We start from the raw sequence: 23,519 nt of genomic DNA on the forward strand, positions 1-23,519 counted from the left end.
ATAGTGATCGGCATTGATACAGCAGCGCCGGTAGGGGCGGGGCAGCACTGCAGCAGTGCGCCTCTCTAGCTGTCTCCGGTAATGTTCCACAGGATACACACGCCCCTCTCCGCCCCTGCCGAGAGACAGGTGGCTGGACTGTATGCCTTCATCGCCGAGCGCCTGGAGTAAGAAAAAATATCTACTGGCAGCGGGGAAGGGTCGGTCCCCGATGGACTTCCAGTGTGTGACCTCCGCGATCACCGGGCGGACAGCGGGGGAGAGGGGCAACAACCGGAACGCAAGAGGAGAGCCCCGCCGATCTACTACCAAATGTTTTCCAGCGAATCGCTCCAGCTGCTGTTCACGGGAGAGGGTCTAACGACGGAGGAATGAGATGCACTAGTAAAAAGTTGACACGATTTTGGTGGGAATTTTCATCCGAGAGGCGGCAGGATCATTTCTGACTATCCTCCGGTTCGGGAAGTTCCCCTTGGGGTGGGGGGGTGGTGGTGGTGGTGGTTTCATTATGGCTTCAGGCGCCGGTAAGGCTGCACAGCCCCCCGGGCCGGGCTCCGCCGTTAACGGGACTGCGGCAGAGTTCCCGAACATCGAGCAGGAGCTGTACGACTACCAGATGCACAGCAAGATGTGCAAGAAGATCGCTCAGCTCACGAAGGTAGGACCTGCCGGCGACACCGAGAGAGGCGCGCCGCCGGACGCGCTGTCGCTGAATCTGTCAGGCTGATTGGATGATCTGATGGCTGCCTCACTATCTGCTATATCGCACTCAAACATAATTACACACTGTAAAAGCCGACCTGTAATTATCCTGTGATAGCCTGTATTTTTTATTTTTTTTTTTACAGGTAGTATACCAGCAGATGTCACAGCAAAAATGTTATTGCTCATAGAAGGCTATATAATGGATCTATAGGAGATTAAAAAAAACAAAACAAAACAAAAAAAAAGAAATAACCTAAGAGAAATATAGAGTATAGATAAAATATTACGGTAATAAACAGCTCATGCGGGGTTAAACCACATTAGAGATGGGCACCGTGTTACAAATCATCATTATCTCTTGGGATAACGATTGATAAACTTGGAGCAGGGCTTATTCGCCTTCGTGACTGACACAGTAATCGGACATGACAGATCACTACGTGCTTTAGGTGTAGACCGCAGATATTCAGCAATTTGACAGCCAAACCTATTGGGGTAGCAATTAACAACGATGTAATAATCAGTGGGTTTGTGCATCATCTTAGCCATGCATCGATTTACAGTCAAAAATCAAGCACATTTCATAACAAAGACTGCAGAAGTGCCAAAGCCCCAAATTCTTTTTCTTTGTTTGACCAACAGAAAAAAAAAAAAAATTGCATCCAAAGGTATCAATTAACAGTGATATGAAAAAGATAAAAAAATCAGCAAAACCCAAGATGAAGAAGCTGTATCCAGCAAATGGTTGATATTTGTAATTTTAATGGATGCGTTGATTGAGTGATCAATGAGATGCTGGTCATGATTCTTATTATTTCTTTATTAGTGCCAACATATCCTGCTGTGCGTCCTCCTCCATGTGCATGCACAGTTACCAGTGTGCAGGCAGCGATGCTCGGCAGCTGCAGCAGCAGTAGCTGTGTCTGCTCTGCTTTTACATACAGTAAGCACTGCTATATGGGGACTCTCCCCCTCTGTGCTTCACAGTAATGCTTACAGAGGCAGGGCATGACCCTTCGCTTGTTGAGCTATGACAATTACTGATGACTGTGCACTTCCTATCTTTCCTCATGACTTCACCTCTGTGTAGCCCATAGGTGTGTGTGTGTCTGTGTGTGTTCAGGAACACGTGTGCAACGCAATACAGGCTGCAGTATTATTTGCGTGTGTTGTTCAGCTGGTGTCCTCTCATGCATAGACACACAGACAAACAAAGATGACACAGATGAGGGGGTCAGCACTTGTGTCTGTGCTTGTTAGGGAAATTTGCCAGCATAGTCCTTCTACCTCTCACGCTCCCTCGGCTCCCTCGCTAATATTCCTCCTCAGAAGCCTGGACTTGTTTCTTTCTCTTGAAACTTTATGCAAGCCCTGCCAACCCGCTTTAGCTATTTGATGATCACAGAAAATAAACCTGAAACCGGTAGCTCTGATGAGGTATGAGAATCACCACGTCCGAGAGTCGGTGTAAGTGTTTTCGCTGGGCTTTGGGACGCTGGGCATGTGACACACAGTTTATTTGAGTGTTTTGGGACGGGGTGTGGGGTGGAGAGGAAGCGGGAAATGGGTCAGCTGTGGTAACTTTATATATTTAATAACCCCTACCGTCTCTGTGTGCATGAGCATGGAGGGGTGCACACACACACACACACACTTACACACACACATGCACACACACACGCACAGTATTGCACTTGTGCTTAACACACATCCTCACGTCTGTCCGCCCTGCACTCCTCTACTCACCCATCCACACTTATGCTTGGCTTACATAGCTCCTTCCCCCCTCCCTCTTCATCCACCTCCCTCCCTCTCCCCCTCTCTCTCTCTCTGCCAGTGAGAGTGGTCTGCCCTGGTTGAATGGGTGCTGCTAAAGATAAACCAGTAGCACATCGGAGCGCGTTTACATGGCGGAACAAGCCAATGGGAAGAAAGCGAGAGCTGACCATGTCAGGCCAGCTGTTGTAAATGTTCACATAAGCTTGTGCGCGAACAGACACAAACACCCCCACAAGAATGCAGAAGAGTAGTCTTTTTACATCACTCGCAGAGATCAACAGCAGCATGTTAGCGTGTGTTTTTGTGTATATACACACACCCACTCTTCTGATTGGCAGCTCTAATTCTGTCTATGTGATTTCCTGTACTTATCTAGCTTACACTGTCACAGTGTTCCCTGCTTTGTAATCCACCACACCCGGTACCCTCTTTGATATGTGTGGTGGTGTCTGTGTGTGTGTGTGTGTGTGTGTGTGTGTGTGTGGGGGAGGAAGGGTTGATGTAAGAGAAAGTGTGTGTAAATGCTTGCTTGTCTCTTTGCCTAACCTCTTCTCTGTGCACCAACCATTCACTCTACATCTCACTCCTGTTTCAACAGCGTCATCTCAGCTCTCCTTTACACTGTAGACAGAATATTAATTTCATGCTTTGCTGACTATGAAGTTGTTGTCAATAAGCACGGGCACTGGCTTGTGAGGATACATGAATAACATTATTGACTGGTAGGATCAATATGGGGATCTTGAGGCAGGATTTACAGTAGCAAGAGGCTCTCGCCACTCCCTGACCAAGCTGCCATGCCAAGCGTCTTAAGAATTTACACCCACAAAGCTGAATCAAAGTGAGACACTACATTTAATCCGAACCGTTATCACACTGAAATCTGGAATCACACTAAAATTTCACAAATCTCAACATGGGTTTTAAACAGTCTGCAGGCTGTAGGCTGTTTAATGTCCAGCACTTATTCTTTCTTTGTTTCTTATTCTATGGCAACCGTCTGGTAAGGACTCATCTTTAATTTTCCAATGCTGAAAACCAGATTAATTGAAAATGGTGTCCAATCCCATCTATCACCTTTGGGATGAATTGGACCATCAATGAAGCCAGGCCTTATCACCCAACATTAGTGCCTTACATAGCTAATGCTCTGAATTGGAGCTTGTGGAAAACAGTCCCAGAGGAGGGGAGGCTGTTACAGCAGCAATATTAATGCCCATGGTTTTGGAATAAGATGTTCGAGCAATCATTTAAGTGTGCATATAATTTTGGCCATGTAGTGTATCTTGCAAGCCCTTAGGGGGTCCCGACCTCCAGGTTTGGAGACCATTGGTGTAGATCTAAACGAGTTTTAGTTCCTGCTATATTTCCCTTCGTCCCTCCCTGCTCTCACTTTTAAACTCACCAAAGAGGACAGCCAAGAACAGCACACATGAGCACACACACACACACACACACACACACACACACACACACACAGCCTGCCCTCAGAGCCTGCCCTCGATTCAGAGTCACCTTCAGTCCTCTGAATCACGAGTCATAGTTCGGGAGCCAAAGTTCATGCACTGTGATGTGATTGAATGGTCAGCATGACATACGGTGCAAGTGTTTGACTGACAGGAAAGAGAGAGGTGGGTTGTGATCAGGATTTCGGGAAGATGCCATATCCATCATTGATAGTAGGAGTTGGATTATAGGAAATGCATCGTAGATTGATGGAGACTGATAATATTTAGGCCATTTAAGTGTGTGTGTGTGTGTGTGTGTGTGTGTGTGTGTGGGTGTGCAAGAGAGAGGTTATGACATACACACGCACACAACACTCTCTGAGGGAATGTCCGGCAGTGCTGTGCCAGCTGTGTGCTGCAGACAGAGAGGCGTCTGGGTAAAATATGAGCCCATGTGTCCCATGCTTACACCCATGCTCGTGCACACACACAAACACACACACCTCTGCCAGTGGGTAAGTGAGACGTCAGGGTCAGTAGGAGTGGATGATGACACTGTAGACATGGCGTAGAGGGTAAAGTGAATAGTGGGGTGAAACAGACCATATTTCACATGTTCGTCACAGTCTAAATGGGGAAGAGGGACAGAGACTCCACACATGTTGGCAGGCAGAAGAAAGACTGCATGAAGTCAGGCTATATATTAGCTGTCAGGGCTTTTGTTACCCTAGATACACACTTTGTTTAGTTTAGTTATTTAACCTCTATTGTTGTATTTGGAGGTGATTGTGTTTCCACATCAGTCAGTTTCAGTTTAACATTTGTTATCACAAAGCTGCCAGCTGAAAATATTGGCTCCATAATGTCTGTGTTTGTGGACTGGTGTCGGTGTTGGTTTTCGTACTGTTTGTGATATATCTCAGACGCATCAGGAAACAACTGTGTGGAGCCAGTCATCTGAATCTGAGATCTGACCTGTTAACTGTAACCAGGTCAGCTCTAATGAAACAGATTTTTTTTTTTTTTAAAGAAGAAGCTGAAATCAACTCTGAGATAAACTGTCCACCACACAATAATATACTCATTTCAATCCTGTCAGTCACAAGAATAAGAAAAGTGATGAAACAGTGAATAATATCCAAACACAGTCCATAAGAAATAACAGTTTCATACTGAATATGTGTTTACAAATCAAATAAGGAGGTTAATAGGCCAATTTTAATCTTTTCTTGTGAAATGGAAAACAATCCGTTAGTCTATTAGTCCGCTTAAACTCTAGAAAAATGAGCTGTATTGGCTTAAATTTTTATCTGCATTTAGTTCCAAAAAGGAAGCAGAATGGCTTTAAAAAAAACACACCAGTTATGCCCAACTAAGACACAGCAGGCAAGAACACAACGTACAAAGATGAACAAGAGCAATTAATGAACATCAGAACACCATGATGCACAGTTTCTGGGTCATATAGAGGGAGGGACATCAGTGAGATATTGCTGTAATCCAGTGTCAGTCAAGGGCAGTGATGGTGATCATGTCCTGTTTAGCTGCCAAAGAAAAGCATCTAATAATGAAAAACGAATAATGTTTTCTACAAAATTCACATCATTAGAGCAAAAATGTGAACACATTGTTAAGTCTTTCTGTGTCTGTTGTTGATGCTCTTCAGGTGATTTACTCTCTGAACATGAAAAATGAGGAGCAGGAGGCGGCCCTGCAGGCCTTGAGCCAAGCTCATCACGAGGAGCTGCACCGCATCCTGATGGACACCTGTCATGAAGGGGAGGGGTCAGTGTTGAGGACACGCCTCCTTGAACTGCAGGAGTCTCTGGATGAGCAGCAGAGAGTTGGAGCCCAGGTGAGTGCATGTGTGAGTCCTTGTGTGTGTGTGTGTGTGTGTGTGTGTGTGTGTGTGTGTGTGTGTGTGTGTGTGTGTGTGCGCATGTGTGTGTGTGGGTGTGTGTGGGGGTGAGTGCATTCTTACCCTCATGATCATGAGATGAACCGACCTCATCCAAGGACGTGTTGTATTGCTGTAATTTAATGTGTAAACTCCCAGCGGGAGCAGCAAATCAAACCCGGCCCTAATGTGACCTACAACAGTCAACCTAGTTTAGACTTTACCCAGTCCTCGTGCACTTCATGCCTAATTTACATGCTGTGCAACATAATAAAACATCAACATGAATCATAAAAACCCACATGACTTTCTTATGAGCTCTTTGGGAAAAAAAGATGCGTCTTAAACACTAAAGAGATAAAAAAAAATGTTCACAGACCTTAAGCTTTTATTTTGAAATGTTTGGCTTTGCTAATTTGTCTGGTTTATTTGTCATCACAGGTATGTTTTCCTCTTTGGGTTGTCATTTCTTTTTGCTGCTGATTCAGAGCAGGTAGATAAGTGCGAAAAGAGTTTATTGGAAGAAAAAAAACTGTATATACCTACTAGCAAGTAGATGAATAACTGTTTGACCACTGCAGCCCATGGGCTCTGTTTTTGTGAAACAGTGCAGACAAGTATGAGCAAATTGCCTTTGTATTTTTGGCGAATTAACACAGTGGAAAATGGGCCAGACAAGATGAATACATTAACAGTAGGAGGAATACATTATTGAACTTAGAGTGGACTAGTGTCACTGATGCAGTTCCAGTCAACAGTTTGAAGCATATAAGCACTGCAATGCCCTCAGAACTGTCCAGATATAAAAAGTCAGTTTAGTCATAATTATACTCATAGTCATAATTTTCTAATAGTTTCCAATAGATTTCCTTTATTGTAACCTGATACTGATTGTTGGTTAATTTAGAGATGAACGTTGACTTGATACACTTACAATTAATAAATAAATCCATTACAGATCATTGCTGATTAAACTTTGAGAGTAGTCACTGTTGAGCAAGTCAGAAAAAAAGAATATGAACTTTGTCAACGGCAAGCATACACTTCATCATACATGAATGAAGCTGACAATAACGACTGAATAATGGAAGAATACCTGATTGGGTTTAATATAGCTTCTCTTGCAAGGAAATTCCTATTTTCCTTACATTTAATTATAGTTAATATTTGAATTTACTCTTGAATCCTTTTAAATTTTTTGCGAGAAGCTGAATAAAGGTTTAGCATTTTTAGAAATGAAATTTGTGACTCCAGCAGTGCAGGCTGGTAATGATGTTTTTCTTCATACTGAGTATTGTTTGAATGTCACACCATTGTAGCTAATTGGTCTTTATGTTCACTGTTTGGCCTTTTTCAAATATTTTCTATACAAACTGTCCACACTGTCCACTCCGGTGGTCTGTGCAGCTGCTAAACCTGAGCACAACATTTTTAAGTTGCAATGGCACATGATAATTGTAGCATGAATGTCCCCCCCATAAAATATCCATGAACTGTGGGATTATCATGCCAGTGTAGACCAAAGTCTCTTGAAAGATTGATTTTGGGAGAAATAACATAATTTATTTGAATCAAAGCCCTGAGTAATTTAGGCAGTTCTAAAGGAAAATGGTGTCTTACCCAGTAACAGAAATGTATACTCATTGACCATTCAGTTTTTATGTAAGTGCAAATGTGGAACGTGTCTTTCTCTGTGGCCTCAGGTGCAGGCAGACTTTGAGTGCTTCCGCATCCAGGCAGAGGAGAGGGAGCGTGAAACTGAGGTGGAGCTGAGAAAAAGGTTTGAGGAGAGGCTCCAGGCAGCAGAGGAAGAGCTCCGGGAGGCCAGGGCCCAGATCAGTGCAACCCAGGAGGAGAGCCTGATGTTGGGCAAAGAACTGGAAAAGGCCGGGGAGAAGATCCAGGAGCTCGATGCCAAATGTGAGGAGCTGCAGAGAGAGGTTGATGAGGGTAAGAAAAGGAAAGAGGAGGAGAGAGAAAGAGAAAATGAGGAGAAAAAGAGAGAGGAGCAGGAGAAACAAGCAGAAGAGCGTGAGGACTTGGAAAGAGTAAAAGCACTCTTAGAGGAGGTAAAGGCACTGAAGGAGGAGAGGGATCGAGCGGAGGAGGAGAACAGGCAAGCGGTGAAAGAGGAACGAGAGCAATGGGAGCAAAAGATGAATGATCTAAACGAGGAGAAGGAGGACATGAGGAAGAAGATGGAGGCAGAATGGAGGGAGGAGCGGCAGAGGTGGGAGGAGAGGGAAGAGGAGGAGAAGAAAGGAATGCACAGCGCTCTGAGAGAAAGAGTGAAGAGGGCTGAGGCAGAGGTGGAAAGCCACCTGGAGAGGCTGGCTGAGAGCAAGAGAAACACGGTGAAACTGCAAGAGCGGATACAGGTACGAACACACTCGTCATGCTTTCACTCATACTGGGATCCAGTGCTGTGAAAAGGGGATGTGGAAGGAAATTGAAATGTTGCAGCTTTCTGTCTCTGGTGCACCCAGCTACAGATTGTGTTGATGGGAAAAGAGGGAATGAGGTGGAAGCAGAGAAAGAGAGGAGAGAGGAGAGAGAGAGAGAGAGAGGGGAGCGGGGGATCTTGCTTGTCTAACCACAGGCTGACCCTCTCTGAGTGCTATTCCCACTGCCAACTATCTGCTAATGAGTAGTTTGAGCAGGATAGATTCACTGCACCACCACCATTACCACCTCACGCATGAGTATTAAGAAGCCCTACGAGAGCTGGCACAGAGCTGACATAAGCCCTCACAGCAGACCATTAAAGGCTCACAGCTGGGTGAGATAGCTTCCTGACTCACCACATTTCATCCCCCATTTTTTCTGTTCTATTGCGCTCCCTGTCCCTGACTTGTGTTCTTTCTCTCCTTTCCTCCTTATCTGTGTCAAATTTGCTGTCGGCTTCTCTCTCTCCCTCATCTGTCTTTTTCTTTTTTTCTTTCCTATTCCCTTGTGGTTCTTTTGCGAACTCACAATGCTTCCTCTGCATCGCCCTCCTTACCTGCCCTCGCACCACACTCCCTCCCGGCCCTCGTGCCTCCCTCCAGGACCTGGAGGAGGAGCTGGAGCTGGATCGGAGGCGTGTGTCTGAGGCCGAGGGCATGGCTAAACGGGCGGAGGAGGAGCTGGCGGTCGCCAAGGAGAGGCTGCTGCTGCAGGAAGACGAGCTGCAGAGCAGAGCAGGTAGCCGTCTAATCTGCCTCTCACGGTCTGTGTCTGCCTGTCCACCTGTCGTCTCACCTGCTGGAGAAAGCTCACGTTGTTGAGATTTTGCTGAGCTCAGCGCATTTCCATTATTCATTCTGACTCAGCGTTAATCAAGTTTTTCGCCTCACGCCAATATAATATATACAGAATATGCAACAAAAACACATCATTCATCCTCCACAAAGGCAAACAGTTTCATCAAAGTGTCATCATACCCAGTCAGCAAAAACACCCTGAATTTTATTTATTGCATGAGAATGATTTTTGGTTTTTTTTCCCCTTTCTCAGTCAGTATTGGTCTGCTGTATTTCCATTCTGCCTCTCTTCTGTTATGCATAATCAATCAATACATCCCTGTGCATGTTCGTGTGCGTGCTCGCTTGGGCGTTTGCTGGTGTTTATTTGGTGTGTGCTCCGTGTGCTCTGTGTGTTTTAGAGGAGCTGCTGAACCGCGGAGGCTGTGAGGTGTGTGTGTGCATTGAGGTGGAGGAACTGAGGAGCCAGGTGAGCCGTCTGCAGAGCAGGAACAGAGAGCTGGAGCTGCAGAGCAGCGGCAGAAATAGCGACCACGCCCGGCAGATACGCCAGGTAACACACACGCAGACACACAAAATGAATAAGGTGCAGTTACGTGTGCATACATCTTAAATATTACACTCAGAGGCCGCTCTGTTAGGTACACCTGTACAGTCAAATGCAATCCGACTGACTCTTATTTTCCAACACTGTCACTAAAAACTGAACAGTATAAACTTACTGCTATATTGAACAGTTGTACCTAATAAAGTGGCTACTGAGTGTGTGTTGTGTGTGTTTATAGCACGCTGAGGCCCTGTCCAGTTTGCGTTCAGAGATGGTGAGAGCCCAGACAGAGGAGCTGCGTCGCATCCAGAAGCATGCAGACGATGAGAGGGACAAACTGCAGAAGGAGGTAGACAAAGAACGCGAAAACCTACAGAGAGAGCGGGAGCAAGAAAAGGGTCAGTTGGAGAAGGATAGAGACAGACTGCGCAGGGAGAGAGAGGGGGAGAAGGAAAGGCTGCACAAAGAAGTGGAAGAGGTGAAGGAGCGTCTGCGAAGAGAAAAGGAGGAAGAGGTGGACCGGCTGCGCAAAGAACTGGAGGTCGAGAGGGTTCGCGTTCGGTCCCAGCTGGACAAGAACATTGAGCAGGTTGAGGCAGAGAGAGTCAATGTTCAGCAGAGGCTTGAAGAGGAGAAGAAGAGGCTGGTGGAGAAGGCAGAGGAGGACAGGAAGCGGTTGAAGGAGCAGGTGCGGAAGGCGATAGAGGAGGTGATGAGGAGACACGCAGCCGAACTACACGCTGTCCAAGAAGCTCTGAGCTCAGAGAAGAAGACCAACCAAGAGGTCAGCATCTGTCCACATGCCATGGGGGTGGGGGGCAATTGCTATTTAATTCGAAACCATTACTACAAATAGTAACTTTGAGGCACAGATCAAACATCTACATCTATAGCATTTATTATGTTCATATGCACATAAGAATCCAGAGATCAGGCCATGTACAGCAATTGTTTATCGATCCCGTATTTTCAACAACTATGTTCCCAAACCAAGGCTGTATTATATTATGTGAAAAATTAGTATTAGTGATTTGACACCTCAACCTGAAGAGACTTCTTTCCTTGGACTCTTTTTGGACTGACAGTGCAGTGAGAGCACAGGCTTGGTAGCAAAAGAGGACAATTTTGCCGTAGTGTGCACTTGTATCAGAATTTTAAAAATAGCCTGCTGTTCAGCTGTGGCAGCCAGCTCATACAGGCTTAATTATTTCAGTTTCACTTTCAGTGAGAATTTGGATGTAATTATTTTGGATACAGAGATGAACTGCTATGAGTCCTGTCACACAGCTGCAAAAGTAACTGCTCCGAATCTGCGTGGTGCACATATGATACGCTGATTTAAAAACCTTTAGTCGCCTGGTTAGGCATACACAAAAATCAGCTGAAATCTAGCTGTGTTAACCACATTTTTCCTAATTTATGAACCCCATAAAGATAAACTGTTATTCTTGAATTTTAAGAAATCGGGCTACGGCAGAACAGGAAGAGTAACCAGGTTACTGTGCCTCCTCTAAACATTTTGAGCTTGTGACCCCATAAAAAAAGTAATGTCTATTTGTGCCACTTGTCGGCAGCTGCATATTTTTAAGGGTAATGACCGTGTCAACCAAAGAGCGTTGAATGTTTTTGAAGCCGAAAGAGGTGACAATCGTGCAGTCGTTAGTGAGACAAAAAGCAAATATTTGACAAATGTATGCAAAAAAAATGAAGCGTAAATCTTTTTTGTCTGATCTACTGTCCTGTTAATCATCTTGTGACCTCTTGGGAGGGATTGCCTCACCCCCGGGCTGGGAACCACTGGTCTAAAAGAGCGAGATTAATGAAATTTTTTTTTCTCAGTATACATCTACAAATATAAAGAGATTTTATCACAGAATTGCCTGCCCTTTGAGCCCTCTTATAATGTGCACTTCATCATGACTAATTATTCATTAGGCTTAGTAATAAGGGAATGATAGTATGGTGGGGTTAAAGTGATAAAATGAAGCTAAATTGTTAATGTAAGAATGATTTTGATGAGGATGAATATTCTTGGAAGGTATGTGCACGTTTGGAAGAGGAGAGGAGGACTGGTGAGGAGCTACGCAGCGGGCTGGAGAAGGAAAGAGAGGAGCTGAGGACAAAACTGAAAGATGCTACCAGTGAGGTCAGAGGTCAAAAATGTGCCTTTATCAGCTCAAATAATATCAAATGTAGCTATCTGTAGCATCAGTTATAACACTTGTAATATGTGAAGTGAAAGAGAAGTGTTTCTGCGTTCTCAGATCTGTCGGCTGGAGTCAGCCATCCAGCAACAGGAAAAGAAAGACAAGGTGGCGCCCGAAGCTGCACCCTCATGTGGACCGCACTGCTCTCATCTGGAAGAAGAGCTTCATCAGACTCGGAGTCGACTGGCTCGGGTTCAGGAGGACGCAGAGAAGCAGTGGGACAGGCAGCAGAGAGAGATAATGTCCCTGAGAGCTGACAAACACCGGCTGGAGGAGAAGGTCCTGGAACAGAGCCGACTGAACACGGAGAGGAGCCTTCTAGAGCAGAGCCAGCGGCACACCGAGGACCGGATCAGGTAGCAGAATAAACACGGACCTGCCAGAACCGCTTAGGCTTATGCTACAAAGCCTTGATTCTGCTTGTGATCTCCCCATGCCCGCCTCTTAAATGATCACTAGAGAAGATCAAAGTTAAGAAGCGAATCATTCAAATCGCAGCTCTTTCCGTCAATTCGATTCAGTCTAATTTGAATGAGGTTTATTGTAATGTGTGGCGTGTTGTGTGGTGGCCAGAGCAAAACAGGAAATTAATTGCAGCAATAAGATGATATGTCAACTATTAATCCACATCAGTATACCAATTAAAATTAAATCCATATCACAAAACATTTGCCTGAATGGCAAAGAGCAATTAGTCTGTCCTACCTCATATAGTGATATACATATTCATACACATATCAAGCAGCTTCTTTTTTATTGTACAGTGACTATACACACACTGAAAACAAATAATTACTTTTATTTAAAGTATTATTATAATTAAGTTTTGAATGGACAACAATAATTAATTTTTCAAACAATACTTACTCTCCTGTTCTGGGGTGTTTTCCACACAAAGGTACATATTTATGAAAACTGTTGCTGAAATCCAGCTAAGGGTATACAGGTTTCTTCTCCAGAAATACAACCAGGCCTATTAATCCTTTAATACGACAAAGAAAACCAGGTTTTTCACTTAAGTGGAAATCAAGTTATTAAAAAAAAGAGAGAAATAATCAGGTTAGTACCCTGCACAGGCCGTCTACGAGACGTAAAACCTAATGAAAAATAATCCTCTTAAAATGAGGCAGTAGCAAAAGAAAACAAGACATTATAAAAATGACTACACCTCTCAAGCACAGTCAAACAGTACAGTGTGGCAGGAAGAAATAAATGGCAATTTTGCATGTAGGTTAACTCTGCCTCCTGTCTCGTTCTGATGCACGCCTTCAGGGCAGAGTGTGAGGATCGTCTCAGAGCAGAGTTCAGGATAGAGATGAATGCTGCTGTTGCAGAGAGCGAACAAAGATGGCAGAACCGAGAGCAGGAGCTGCAGACCCAGATATCTGAGCTGGAGAGTCAACTGGCCGAGGTGAGTCTTCTTTATAAACTAATTATAAAAAGTCATGTATTAGCCTCATCTCAGCACTTACAGCCATGCTGATCTTTTCTCTAGAAATGTAAATGTAGCTTGATTTCAGTTCAATTTCTTTTTTTTATTTGTATAGCGCCAAATCACAACGTACATTATCTCAACACACTTTACAGAATAAGGTCAAAAATCTCACAATATTATAGAGAGAAACCCAACAGTTCCCACAATGAGCAGCCACTCAGTGCAGAGGAAAAATGTCCTTTTAACAGGAAGAAACCTCCAACAGAACAGGACTCAGGATGGGCGCCCGTCTGCCATGACAGCTTGTGCCAGTTAGATCACAAGATGGTGCAGAAAACCAGCATGACTGTCATAATTAAAGACTGGCATTGAGAAGCACCCCAAATTATTCTGCTTAATGAGCTACCCATTAGATGAAGCTGCTTTCATTGGCTAATTCTAGGCTGCAGCTAATGGTTGTTTTAATCGTCATATGATCTGAAGGTTATTTTCTTGATTAATTATTTCATCAGAAAATAGTGAAATGATATCCATTAGATATACCCATTAGAGGCCAGGATGATATCTTCATAATGTTTGGTTTTGTCCAACCAACACTCCAGTACCCAAAAAAATTCAGTGTAGTATCAGATATGACAGAAAAAAGCTGCAAAACCTCACATTTAAGAAGCTTGAACAAACAGCTCTTTGGCATTTTTCCTTAAAGAAAATGACTAAAACATTTAACAGGACTATCAAAAAATTGCTGCCAAGTAGTTGTCAAAACAACACGCTGAGGATCAGATATAGTTCTCTACATTTGGCTGCCTTATAAATGACTGTGCCTCATTCATTTCGGTTATAAGGTTACGTCTGACTCGTCAAAACTGACGGTAAAACCGATTTTACACATCAGTATCAGTTTACCGCTACTATAATTACTTGTCATCGTGTGAAAACTGTTGTATGATGTCTCACAAAATAACCCTGGTGCTATGACCTGGATGGCTTGGAGACTTTACATTTTTAACACAAAGAAATCAGTCTCTTTTGTGTCCCCCAACGTTATCCGCGGTGCAATACTAAATTGCTGGAGTGCTCTTGTAATTAGTTCCATAAGCCTGTTTTGTGTCCACAAATAAAGTCTTTGTTTTATTTATTTATTTTAGGAAAGCTGTTGGAGTCAGCAAATTATAAAACAAAAGCGACATCTCACACTTAATTCGATGCCTGCAACAAATTCATCATCTTGGGATTACTCTGACGTCAGGCAGAGCCTTAAGATCCTAGGCTCACAATTTTTCGCTAATGCAGGTGGAGAAAAAGAAGGCGGGCCAGGGAGATGATTGCTATGGCAACCCTGAAATTGACAGGCTGAGGAAGGAGGTCCAAGACACCAAGGAGATAAACAAAAAGCTGAGGGAGCTGCTGCAGGTACATGAGACTGCACACATTTTTTCAAGAAATCATGTGTACTCTCCTTTACAGGTTTTTTTTTTCTGTGATGAATAATTTAGCAGCTTTGATGATAGTGTTAGAGAGCTCAGAGAGTAGAGGCAACATAATGTAATTCTATGAGTGTGTGCATTCATCAATGTAACATATACACAGTACTGTATATGTTATGGGTCTTGCAAAGAATCTTAGTGTAAAGACAGGCTTTTGTGTGCTTGAAGAATGCAGCTTTTGTAAAGAAAAAACAATGTGTGTTCATGTGTTGGAGGAGCCCCAAACCCAGTCTTTAGCTGAGGAGAGGCACAGTCACAGCATGGCTCTACAGACGTTAGAGAGACAGGCGAAAGAAGATCTGCTGTCTGAGAGGAACAGACTTCAGACAATGCACCACCTGGAGCTAGGTAACAAACACATGCACACGCACACACAAGCACACACGAGCAGAAGCATAAACACTTGAAGATAGTAACACACTCTGTACAACAGAGACACAGCTGCATGTACAAATGAGCAACTGCACACACACACGCAGTGATGTACACATGGAGATTTTAAATTCGACAGTGAACTTGCTATTGCCATGGATACACTTCACCATGGCAACTGCAGAAGGGTACCTGTAACAGTGGGCCAAATTGATTTTGTTTTCTGTATATGCTTTTGTGCGTGTGTGTGTGTGTGTGTGTGTGTGTGTGTGTGTGTGTGTGTGTGTGATATCAGATAAGCAGCGTGCAGAGTTGACCCAGCAGCACACAGAGTGGAGCAGACAGATGACCCAGAGACACATGCAGCAGATAGAAGACCTACAGGCCCAGCTACAAGCACACACACAGATGATGGCTCTGCAACAGGTGACACACACACACGCACACACACATATTGGTCCCACAGGGAGGAGAGTCCACACAGAAACACACGTGTTCATAAATAAGCACACTACTCATTCTCTTTGTCTTGTGAGTTACAGCCACTTGATAATGGATATCATTATCCACCACATTGATAAAATCCTCCACTGCTCTGGGATTAAGCCAACTCAGTATGTTTGCGCCTGCAGCAACATTAACCAGTATAAAAACTGATTTCTGAATCTTGGACTTAATGCAGATACTGACAATGGGTAGTCACTACATGCATGCTTGTGTTTGTGTGTGTGTGTGTGTGTGTTTGTGTGTGTGTGTGGATATGTGTGTGTGCAGGATTTGAAGCAGCAGAACCAGTACCAGGTGTTTGAGCGACAGCTTGATGAGAGTCGCTGTGCCGTGCTGGAGCTGCAGAGAGAGAATGCGGCTCTCAAGAAGCAATTAAAGGACAAGTAAGGAAAGAAGTACATGCATGTGAAAAACATTTTGATTTTAATGACATCCTTGAGGACTGCAACTAATGATTTCATTATCGATTACTCTGCTGATATTTTTTTCCCATTAAATGAAAGAAAAATTATGAAATACCAATCAGAGTTTGCTAGACCCTAAGGGAATGTATCTACATGGTTAACCCGATCAAAAGCCTGAAGTGTACCATTATGAAAGAGAAAGAAAAGCCTAAAATTCTCACATTTCATGCTGGAAATAGTGCATGTTTGGCATTTTTGTTTTGAAAATGGCTGAAATGATTGATTATAAAATAAATAGTTGTCCGTTGATTGACTTACTAATTAATTAGTTGAGGAAACAGTGGGGGAAGCAATAAAAAATAGATTGTAGTAATTTGTGGGCTTTAGAGGTGCTGGTATGCGCATTTTTTAACATCAAACAAAGCCGTAGCTTCATATTGAGCATCCAGATCCTCTCATCAACTGGGGAAAAGAAGACACACACTTTTAACTATTGTTATGGCTAGTTAGCTATATTTGATTTAATTTCAGCTTTTTTTTTTTAATCAATCCCCGCTTACTACATTAAGGACAGAGCAAACTGTTTGTTTTTATCTGTTAAAATATGTGTACAGATCTAGGTTGAAGAAAAAAATTGCACATGTGCACATTTTTTGTGTACAGTATAATTATACAGTATAATTTAAAGGTTTTAGCTTCATTATTTACTGGTATATATGAAAACTAGAGCCACTACAGTAGTCATGGAAATGATCGAGTAATAAGATGGATAAATTTGCAGAGGTACTTCTATAACACAGCCAATGCAAACAGCTCTCATTGTTTACTATTTATCATAATAGTTTTATTGTATTAAACAGGCCACTACCATTATTTCCATACTTCTCCTTAACATCCTTTTGTTACTCTATCTACTGTCTCCTCCCAGATCAATACAGAAGAATCCTGAAACTGAGGAGAAAGAAGAGGAAAGCGCAGAAATAAGAAAAAAGAGAGATGCCCAACTTGAAGAAGAAGCACAACGTCTGAAGGAGGAAGTGGAGAAACTGAGGGTGGAGATGGAGAAACTGGAGGAGTCACAGAAAAACTGGGAGGAGAGGAAAGAGGAGGATGTAAAAGAGGAGGAGGAGGACGAGGAGAAAAGGAAGGAGCGGGAGGAGGAGAAGAGGAGAGAGGAGGTGGAGGAGATCAGGAGGGAGCACAAGAAGGAGATGCAGAGTTTAGTGTCTGAATACAGCAGTGCCCAGACGCACCTGCAGGCGCGAATAGTGGCCTTGGAGAATGAGTGAGTTGAGAGCAGACACATCGAAAACACGGCGCACACAGAGTTTAAACTGAATTTACACAGGCGGAAATGTGTTACAACTGAGCAGCCACGAGTGCAGGTATGTGAGAAGGTGTGTGTGTTTGTGTATATGATTTAACTGCAGGCTGCGCGAGCGGGAGGAACGGTGCAGGAGGAGGGAGCCTCGATGCGATGACCTGCAGTTGGGGAGACTCCAGGAGAGACTGACTGAGAGAGACCAGCTCATTAAACGATTGGTGGTGAGAACACACCACGCACTCTGCAGATATTAGATATATGCAGATATATTAAATATTTCGTCCTGTGCCAAACAAGTCATGCTATCTGAGCTTGACAAAACACTCTCCACTCAAGGTCCACTTACTGGCTTGTTGTTGTGCAGCTTTTGACCATATCAAGAAGTCCTCATAATCAGATTTAATTTGCTCGGCTGTAGAACTGAAACTATTAGTAATCAGTTAGTCGACTGGCAGAAAAATAATCGATCTTTTCAGTCATTTTTCAAACAAGAATTGTAAAAAAAATAAATTGGCCCCAGCTTCTCACAGGACAAACTTTGCTGCTTCTCCTTGTTTTCTTTATTTGTGAAATGAATATCTTTGGGTTTTGGACTTGAACAAATCAGAACAATTGAAGATTTTAATTTGGACTCTGTAAACTGGGTTGCACTTATTTCTCTATTTTGCTCTATTTTACATGATTAATAGAATAAATGATGATAGCGGGTGTCCTGGTGACCTCAAGGTTAAGACGCATAACATATACCAGGGAACAGTTGCTATACAGTAATGGCAACATGAAAAAAATATCTTTCAAAGACAATTGCTGCTAGTTGAAAACTGTCATATGGTCAAAAGCTGCAAAAGTAGTGAGTGAGAAAACCTTAAATTGAGATTGTTAAGCTAACATGGTGCAAAGTTGTCAGAGGATCTTAGTAATTCTTGGTGTGTCCGTGTAAAACTGGCAGTGAGGGCAAATTTATAGAATGTCATTATTTTAATCACTCAAACTCAATCAAATTGAAACTGGGTCTTCACCAATCATCTGCAGTCATGTATGCCTAGGTGAAAATGACATTTTTTAAAGGGTCCTCTGCCAGAGTGCTGTGTCTACCATCTGTGTGGCATGAGGCAGCTTAACAAACTAGTGCACCCTCCAGATACAACTCTAATACAACAACAACAACAACACCAACTGTGAATAAGGCCAATGAAAGTCCTTCCTTGTCCTCCTTCCCTCTAGGAAGAGAGGCATCAGCTGCAGCTCCACCCTCCCGTTGCCGGGGACAGCAGCACCCTCAGGCTCCGTGACAGCAAGTCCCGCCCCGGGAGCGTCACGCCAACCATGAGGGTGAGTTTGTCTGTTCAGCTCATGCACATTATGTATTCATCAAAACGAGCCTCCTTCCAGCCAGAAGGGCTCACTGGGCTGAAGCCAACTTCTGTCTCTGTGGCACGTGGCAGTAAAATGTTCAAGTTCACTCACTGGACAGATCACCAGTGTGTCATAATGTTGCCTCCCCTCTGTGTCCATCACACTACATTTGACTATAAAAGATTAAGACTTGTGTGAAGTATTTTTTAAGAATATGGTGAGTAGCTAATGAACACTTGGAGGATCCTGCCACAAACGTACAAGTTCGGTGAAGCTGAGATGTTTTTATTCTTTCTTCTTAATCATTGATATCCGCATATGGTTTTCATTGAAACAAATGCGTTTCATGTTGCCTGAAGATTATTATACAAGTAAAATTATACTGTATGGTTGAAGATTAAACTCATCCCTATTTACAAAGTCAATATCTTTTTTAACTTTCAAAACAGAACCGAGCTTTCTATTTCATTCAGACAGAACACTGAATAAATCTGCTTTTCATATTACTTATTGTCATCCTTAATGTACATAGTTTGTGTACATTGTGATTTATGTCATTATTAAAAATAGAACTACTGCCTCACAGTTGTACGCCTCCACTAGTTTCAGATTACACCCCTGTTTATAAAATATTGACCTCTTGTGTGAGATTTTGTCATAATTGCTGTGTGAAGTCTTGAGTAATGGCTTAAAAGGGTTTTATGATAACACTGACCTTGACCTTTGACCTTTGACCACCAAAATCTACTCAGTTCGTCCTTGAGTCCAGGTGAATGTTGGTGCCAAATTTGAAGAAGTTCTACAAGGTGTTACTGAGACATCGTGTCCACGAGAATGGGACAGATGGACAAGCCTAAAAACATTCTGCCTCTGGCTCTCGCCGGCGGAGAGGCAGAATAAAACAGACCGAACTTAAAGAATGGACAAACTCCATTTTGAAAACTGTAATGCCAACTTAAAATCACCTGTATGTCACTGTGTTCTTCTGACAGAGGAAGCGTGTGGAGTCTCCTCCTCGCGTCACCAGCATCCCCAGCGCCGGTACTTATGACAGGAACATCTTCCTCCCCCACTCCTCCTCATCATCTTCCTCCTCCTCTTCTGTCCATCAGCACTCCTCTTCAACCCTCCCCCACCAGTCCACCTCCCACCCTCAGACCTCCACCCACTACTCCACCTCCTCTCTCCCGCATAAGCACACTTCCCTCTCCCTCAGCCAACATTCCTCCCCCTCCCTCTCTCGCTCCACCAGATCCCGGACATCCTGCATCCCTCCAACCCCAGCACCCACCGCCCCGCTCCCTGTCTGCCCATCACCGCAGACAGGTATCCGATATGTGTCCCCCTCCTGCCAGGAGCCCCATGCACACCTGCAGGCCCAATCAATCAGGTATGGATGTTATGTTATGTAATGTTACACATCTAAAAAGAAGGAAAAGCTACACACTCATAACTCTGATGCATTTATTTCAATTTATTAACACTGACATTACAGCATAGTGCCTTCTACAGAATAAGACACCACAGTCATGATTGTATTTCCTTGTAAACATTTTTCTGTTTTTATATGTTGATGTATATTTTGTATCAGTTTTGTGTAGTTTGTAGTATTAGAGTTTTTGCCTTGTCATTTTTGATATTGTAAGTGTATTTTCACATAGATGTTTAGATTTTAACTCTCTAGCTCTAGCTCTTTAAGACAATATTGCATGCAATTTAATATCCGTTTCACAGTCATGCAAGTGTGTAAGTATGATATGAAACCACTAGGAACAATATGGCAGATATTTTTTTTATTATTTTATCATATTTTTGTCAGTACTTCCCTGCAGTATATAACATTAATCCCTGATGATATAGTTAATTAAATTGATGTGACCCATCTCAGATAAGCTGCATAAAATGGACGGATGTATTAATCAATTAAAAATGATTAATCCATCTCATTTAAGTCATTTTCAGTTTTTGCTGCAATCAGCACAATGAGCCTCCTAGCTACTGTCGCAGCAGTAGTGACAGTATTTGCTGCAGGTCTGATGGCGCTGACTGAGACTTCACACAACATGATTTAACAGCCTCCTGCAGCACAATCCACTGTCACACCAATCTCACTTGTAGTTTATAGATGTAAAATTTCCCTGACATCGCCCAATCAGCTACAAAAAAAGTTATAACAAGTGGTTCCCTCCACAGCAGCAAAGAAAACACTTTCAAGACCTTTGGAAATTAAATTTGAGACTCAGTTTCCCATTCACTTCTAATGAAGCCCTTGTGACGGACAAACAAACTATAACTAGTTAGCTAACTATTATACTTGGAAGAAATATTTTATTAAGTATGATTAATGGATGTTATATTGTTACATACTCTTTGATATGTTTGTGCTGATTTCCCATTTTCGGGGTTTTGGCCCATTGCTGGTTAGTATTTGCTTAGATTAGAGCTATGAGTGTGCGTGTATGTTTTTGTTTTTTTTATGCCTGTTTTTAAGACAACACATCACTAGATTAGGTGTGTGTTTCTCCAAAAATGTTGAAACTAGTTTCAAAAGAATCAAAATGCTCTGATACGTAATATTCAAGTGTGTGTGTGTTTCTCTCGTGTTTTGTAGGGGCCCGTATCTGGAGCCGAGGGGGACAGAGGGGCTGAGGCAGGAGTGGTTCACCAAATACTTCTCCTTCTGAGCACAAACACACACATGAACACACACACACACAGCAGCTGCAAGTACATCTCTTCATATACAGTTCATTGCTTCTTATACACATCTGTTTGCTTCCACATACACACACACACACACACACACACACACACACTAAATCTTCAAAACACACAGACAGACACACACACACACACATGTACACAAGCAGACATAACAACATTAACAAACATATGGGCTCATCACCAGCAAGGCCATCTCAAATGTCACCTCAAAGCTCAACCAAAAAGTGCTTCTCAAACACATGCCTGACCTCTTCTCAGAACATAGGCCTGCCGGATCTTGTTTGTATAGTTGGGAATGTCTCCATATGGGTTTTTTTTAAAGCAGTCTTCCTTTTTTAATGCGACTTTTGCTCTAATCTCATCACATGGTTATTCAAGGCAAATGTACATTTCTTAAAATCTACAACCAAGTGTGTCTTTGAGTATGGAAGCATTCGACATATTCAATCAAGATCCTCGTCAAGACAGACACACACGACTCACCATACCAAAATGAAGCTTGTTCCAATGCAAAAATGTATAATAATCTTAATGAACAAATTGAATAAAATATTTTGTTTTTGTAAGCGCCTCTTCTTTGTATGCAGGTGTAACTAAGAGAAAAAAGAACCACGAGCCTAAAGAGCACATGCAAATTGTATCATAGAAATGAAATGGGTAAAAACTGTTCGTGGCACCTGAGACCTCAAGATGTTACCTACAGTATGTTAGAGGTTGGTGATTTGCATAAAACCCTCTACCAGTCTTTGAAAATGTATATTGTGTAGTAAAATCTTTTGAAAACTGATTGAGATATATGAGATATGTGGATAAAAAGGATTTGCGAGGTGTTTGACAAATCAGATTTTTTAAACTCTGCACAGAATGTAATTTAGTATGTTTTTTACAGGCATATCTTCCAAGAATGAGGGAAAACAAACAATAAGGCGAACAGTTATTTAACTACATGACATTTATATCACATTTTTGTCTGTACTTCCCAACTGTAAGTGGAAATATAAGTAATCCCACAACATAAGCTGGACCCATGTATGGATCACTGAACAGGCCTACAGGCCATGGGCCCAGGGAGTCAGAGAGCGAAAACTGGTGGTTGTTTTGTGTCTCTTTAAGCCGGGGGGGGGGGTCCTATATTGGAGGGGTGTTACTTTGTTAATATGCTCAGACCTTGTGTCATAATCTGTCCATGCCTGCGCCCAGATAAGCATCAGAAAATTCATGGATGGATTAAACACTTATATAAATAAATACATACATAAATAATTTCATGAATACAATTCTTTTAATTGTATATAATTAAATCGATGTGACCTATCCTGGATCAACTGCATAAATTGCATAATTGGCCTATTAAAAATTATTCATCTCATAAGTTATTTTAAGTTTTTGCTAAAATTGACACTTGTTCATTGTGAGTCAATGAGCTTACTATTAGCTGTCTCCTGACTGCCAAAGTTATAACTAATGCCACTGTCTACAGCAGGCAAGTGAAATACCCAATACCTAAATGTGAATTCATGTCTTCTAGACCTGCAGATACTGTAAAACATCCGTCTGGAAATGTCTGTTTTTGGCTGATTCATCAAATTAAATACCTGACATTGAACTTGTCTTCAGTGAAAAAGAATTATATAAACATCCCAGATTACAATTATATCCTGATTGATGCATATATAAATAGATATTAGATATTACAATAATTCCAATAATGATACATTGACCAATATCTTTCTAATCAGCCAAAATACAGTATACACCTATACCATAAGATAGTATCTGCTTATACATTTGCCATTATATTGCTTTATTTCATAAAGCAGTGATTTGCAGCATTGTCCTTTGGCCGAATGCACCACAGTGGAAACAGTACAGAACTTCAGAGTTGACAGATTTACATTGTATTGCTAATTTAAGGGAAGATTAATTGAGCTCAAGCAGGGGAAGTGGAAATGTTTCTTGTTTTAGGTTTTATTGCAAAATACCAGCACATTTAGAACCCTTATTTGGAGTAATTCATATTATTATTTTTGTAATTGTCCATATTTTGAAGAAAAAAAAACAAACCAAAGCAACCATACCGGGTTT

The 23,519-nt window shown here is 42.4% G+C and overlaps 1 protein-coding gene across 2 annotated transcripts; it reads left to right on the forward strand.

Annotated features, from left to right (window-relative positions):
- Nucleotides 1-485: 485 nt before the first annotated feature.
- fam184b (family with sequence similarity 184 member B) lies at nucleotides 486-22,000 on the forward strand. 2 transcript variants are annotated; one of them, XM_071505021.1, is made up of 18 exons: nucleotides 486-658; nucleotides 5,599-5,787; nucleotides 7,533-8,207; nucleotides 8,877-9,012; nucleotides 9,473-9,624; nucleotides 9,857-10,402; nucleotides 11,657-11,764; nucleotides 11,883-12,181; nucleotides 13,098-13,236; nucleotides 14,554-14,673; nucleotides 14,963-15,095; nucleotides 15,415-15,545; nucleotides 15,894-16,009; nucleotides 16,959-17,315; nucleotides 17,449-17,575; nucleotides 18,579-18,686; nucleotides 19,703-20,100; nucleotides 21,322-22,000. In XM_071505021.1, the coding sequence occupies exons 1-18, from the start codon at nucleotides 509-511 to the stop codon at nucleotides 21,392-21,394; spliced, it is 3,957 nt and encodes a 1,318-aa protein (XP_071361122.1). In that variant the 5' UTR covers nucleotides 486-508; the 3' UTR covers nucleotides 21,395-22,000. The 2 variants fall into 2 exon arrangements, with proteins under 2 accessions (XP_071361122.1, XP_071361123.1); XM_071505022.1 differs by having other exon boundaries at nucleotides 17,461-17,575.
- Nucleotides 22,001-23,519: the final 1,519 nt, after the last annotated feature.

This window comes from Trachinotus anak, unplaced genomic scaffold (genome assembly GCF_046630095.1).
Source record: "Trachinotus anak isolate AG129_WGS33_773 ecotype Australia unplaced genomic scaffold, CSIRO_AGI_Tana_v1 ptg000019l, whole genome shotgun sequence".
NCBI lineage: Eukaryota > Metazoa > Chordata > Actinopteri > Carangiformes > Carangidae > Trachinotus > Trachinotus anak.

Coding starts and splice junctions, on each gene's coding strand:
- fam184b (XM_071505021.1), top strand. CDS start 509: ATGGCTTCAGGCGCCGGTAAGGCTGCACAGCCCCCCGGGCCGGGCTCC. Junction 659..5,598: donor AGATCGCTCAGCTCACGAAG/GTAGGACCTGCC, acceptor GATGCTCTTCAG/GTGATTTACTCTCTGAACAT. Junction 13,237..14,553: donor TGGAGAGTCAACTGGCCGAG/GTGAGTCTTCTT, acceptor TCGCTAATGCAG/GTGGAGAAAAAGAAGGCGGG.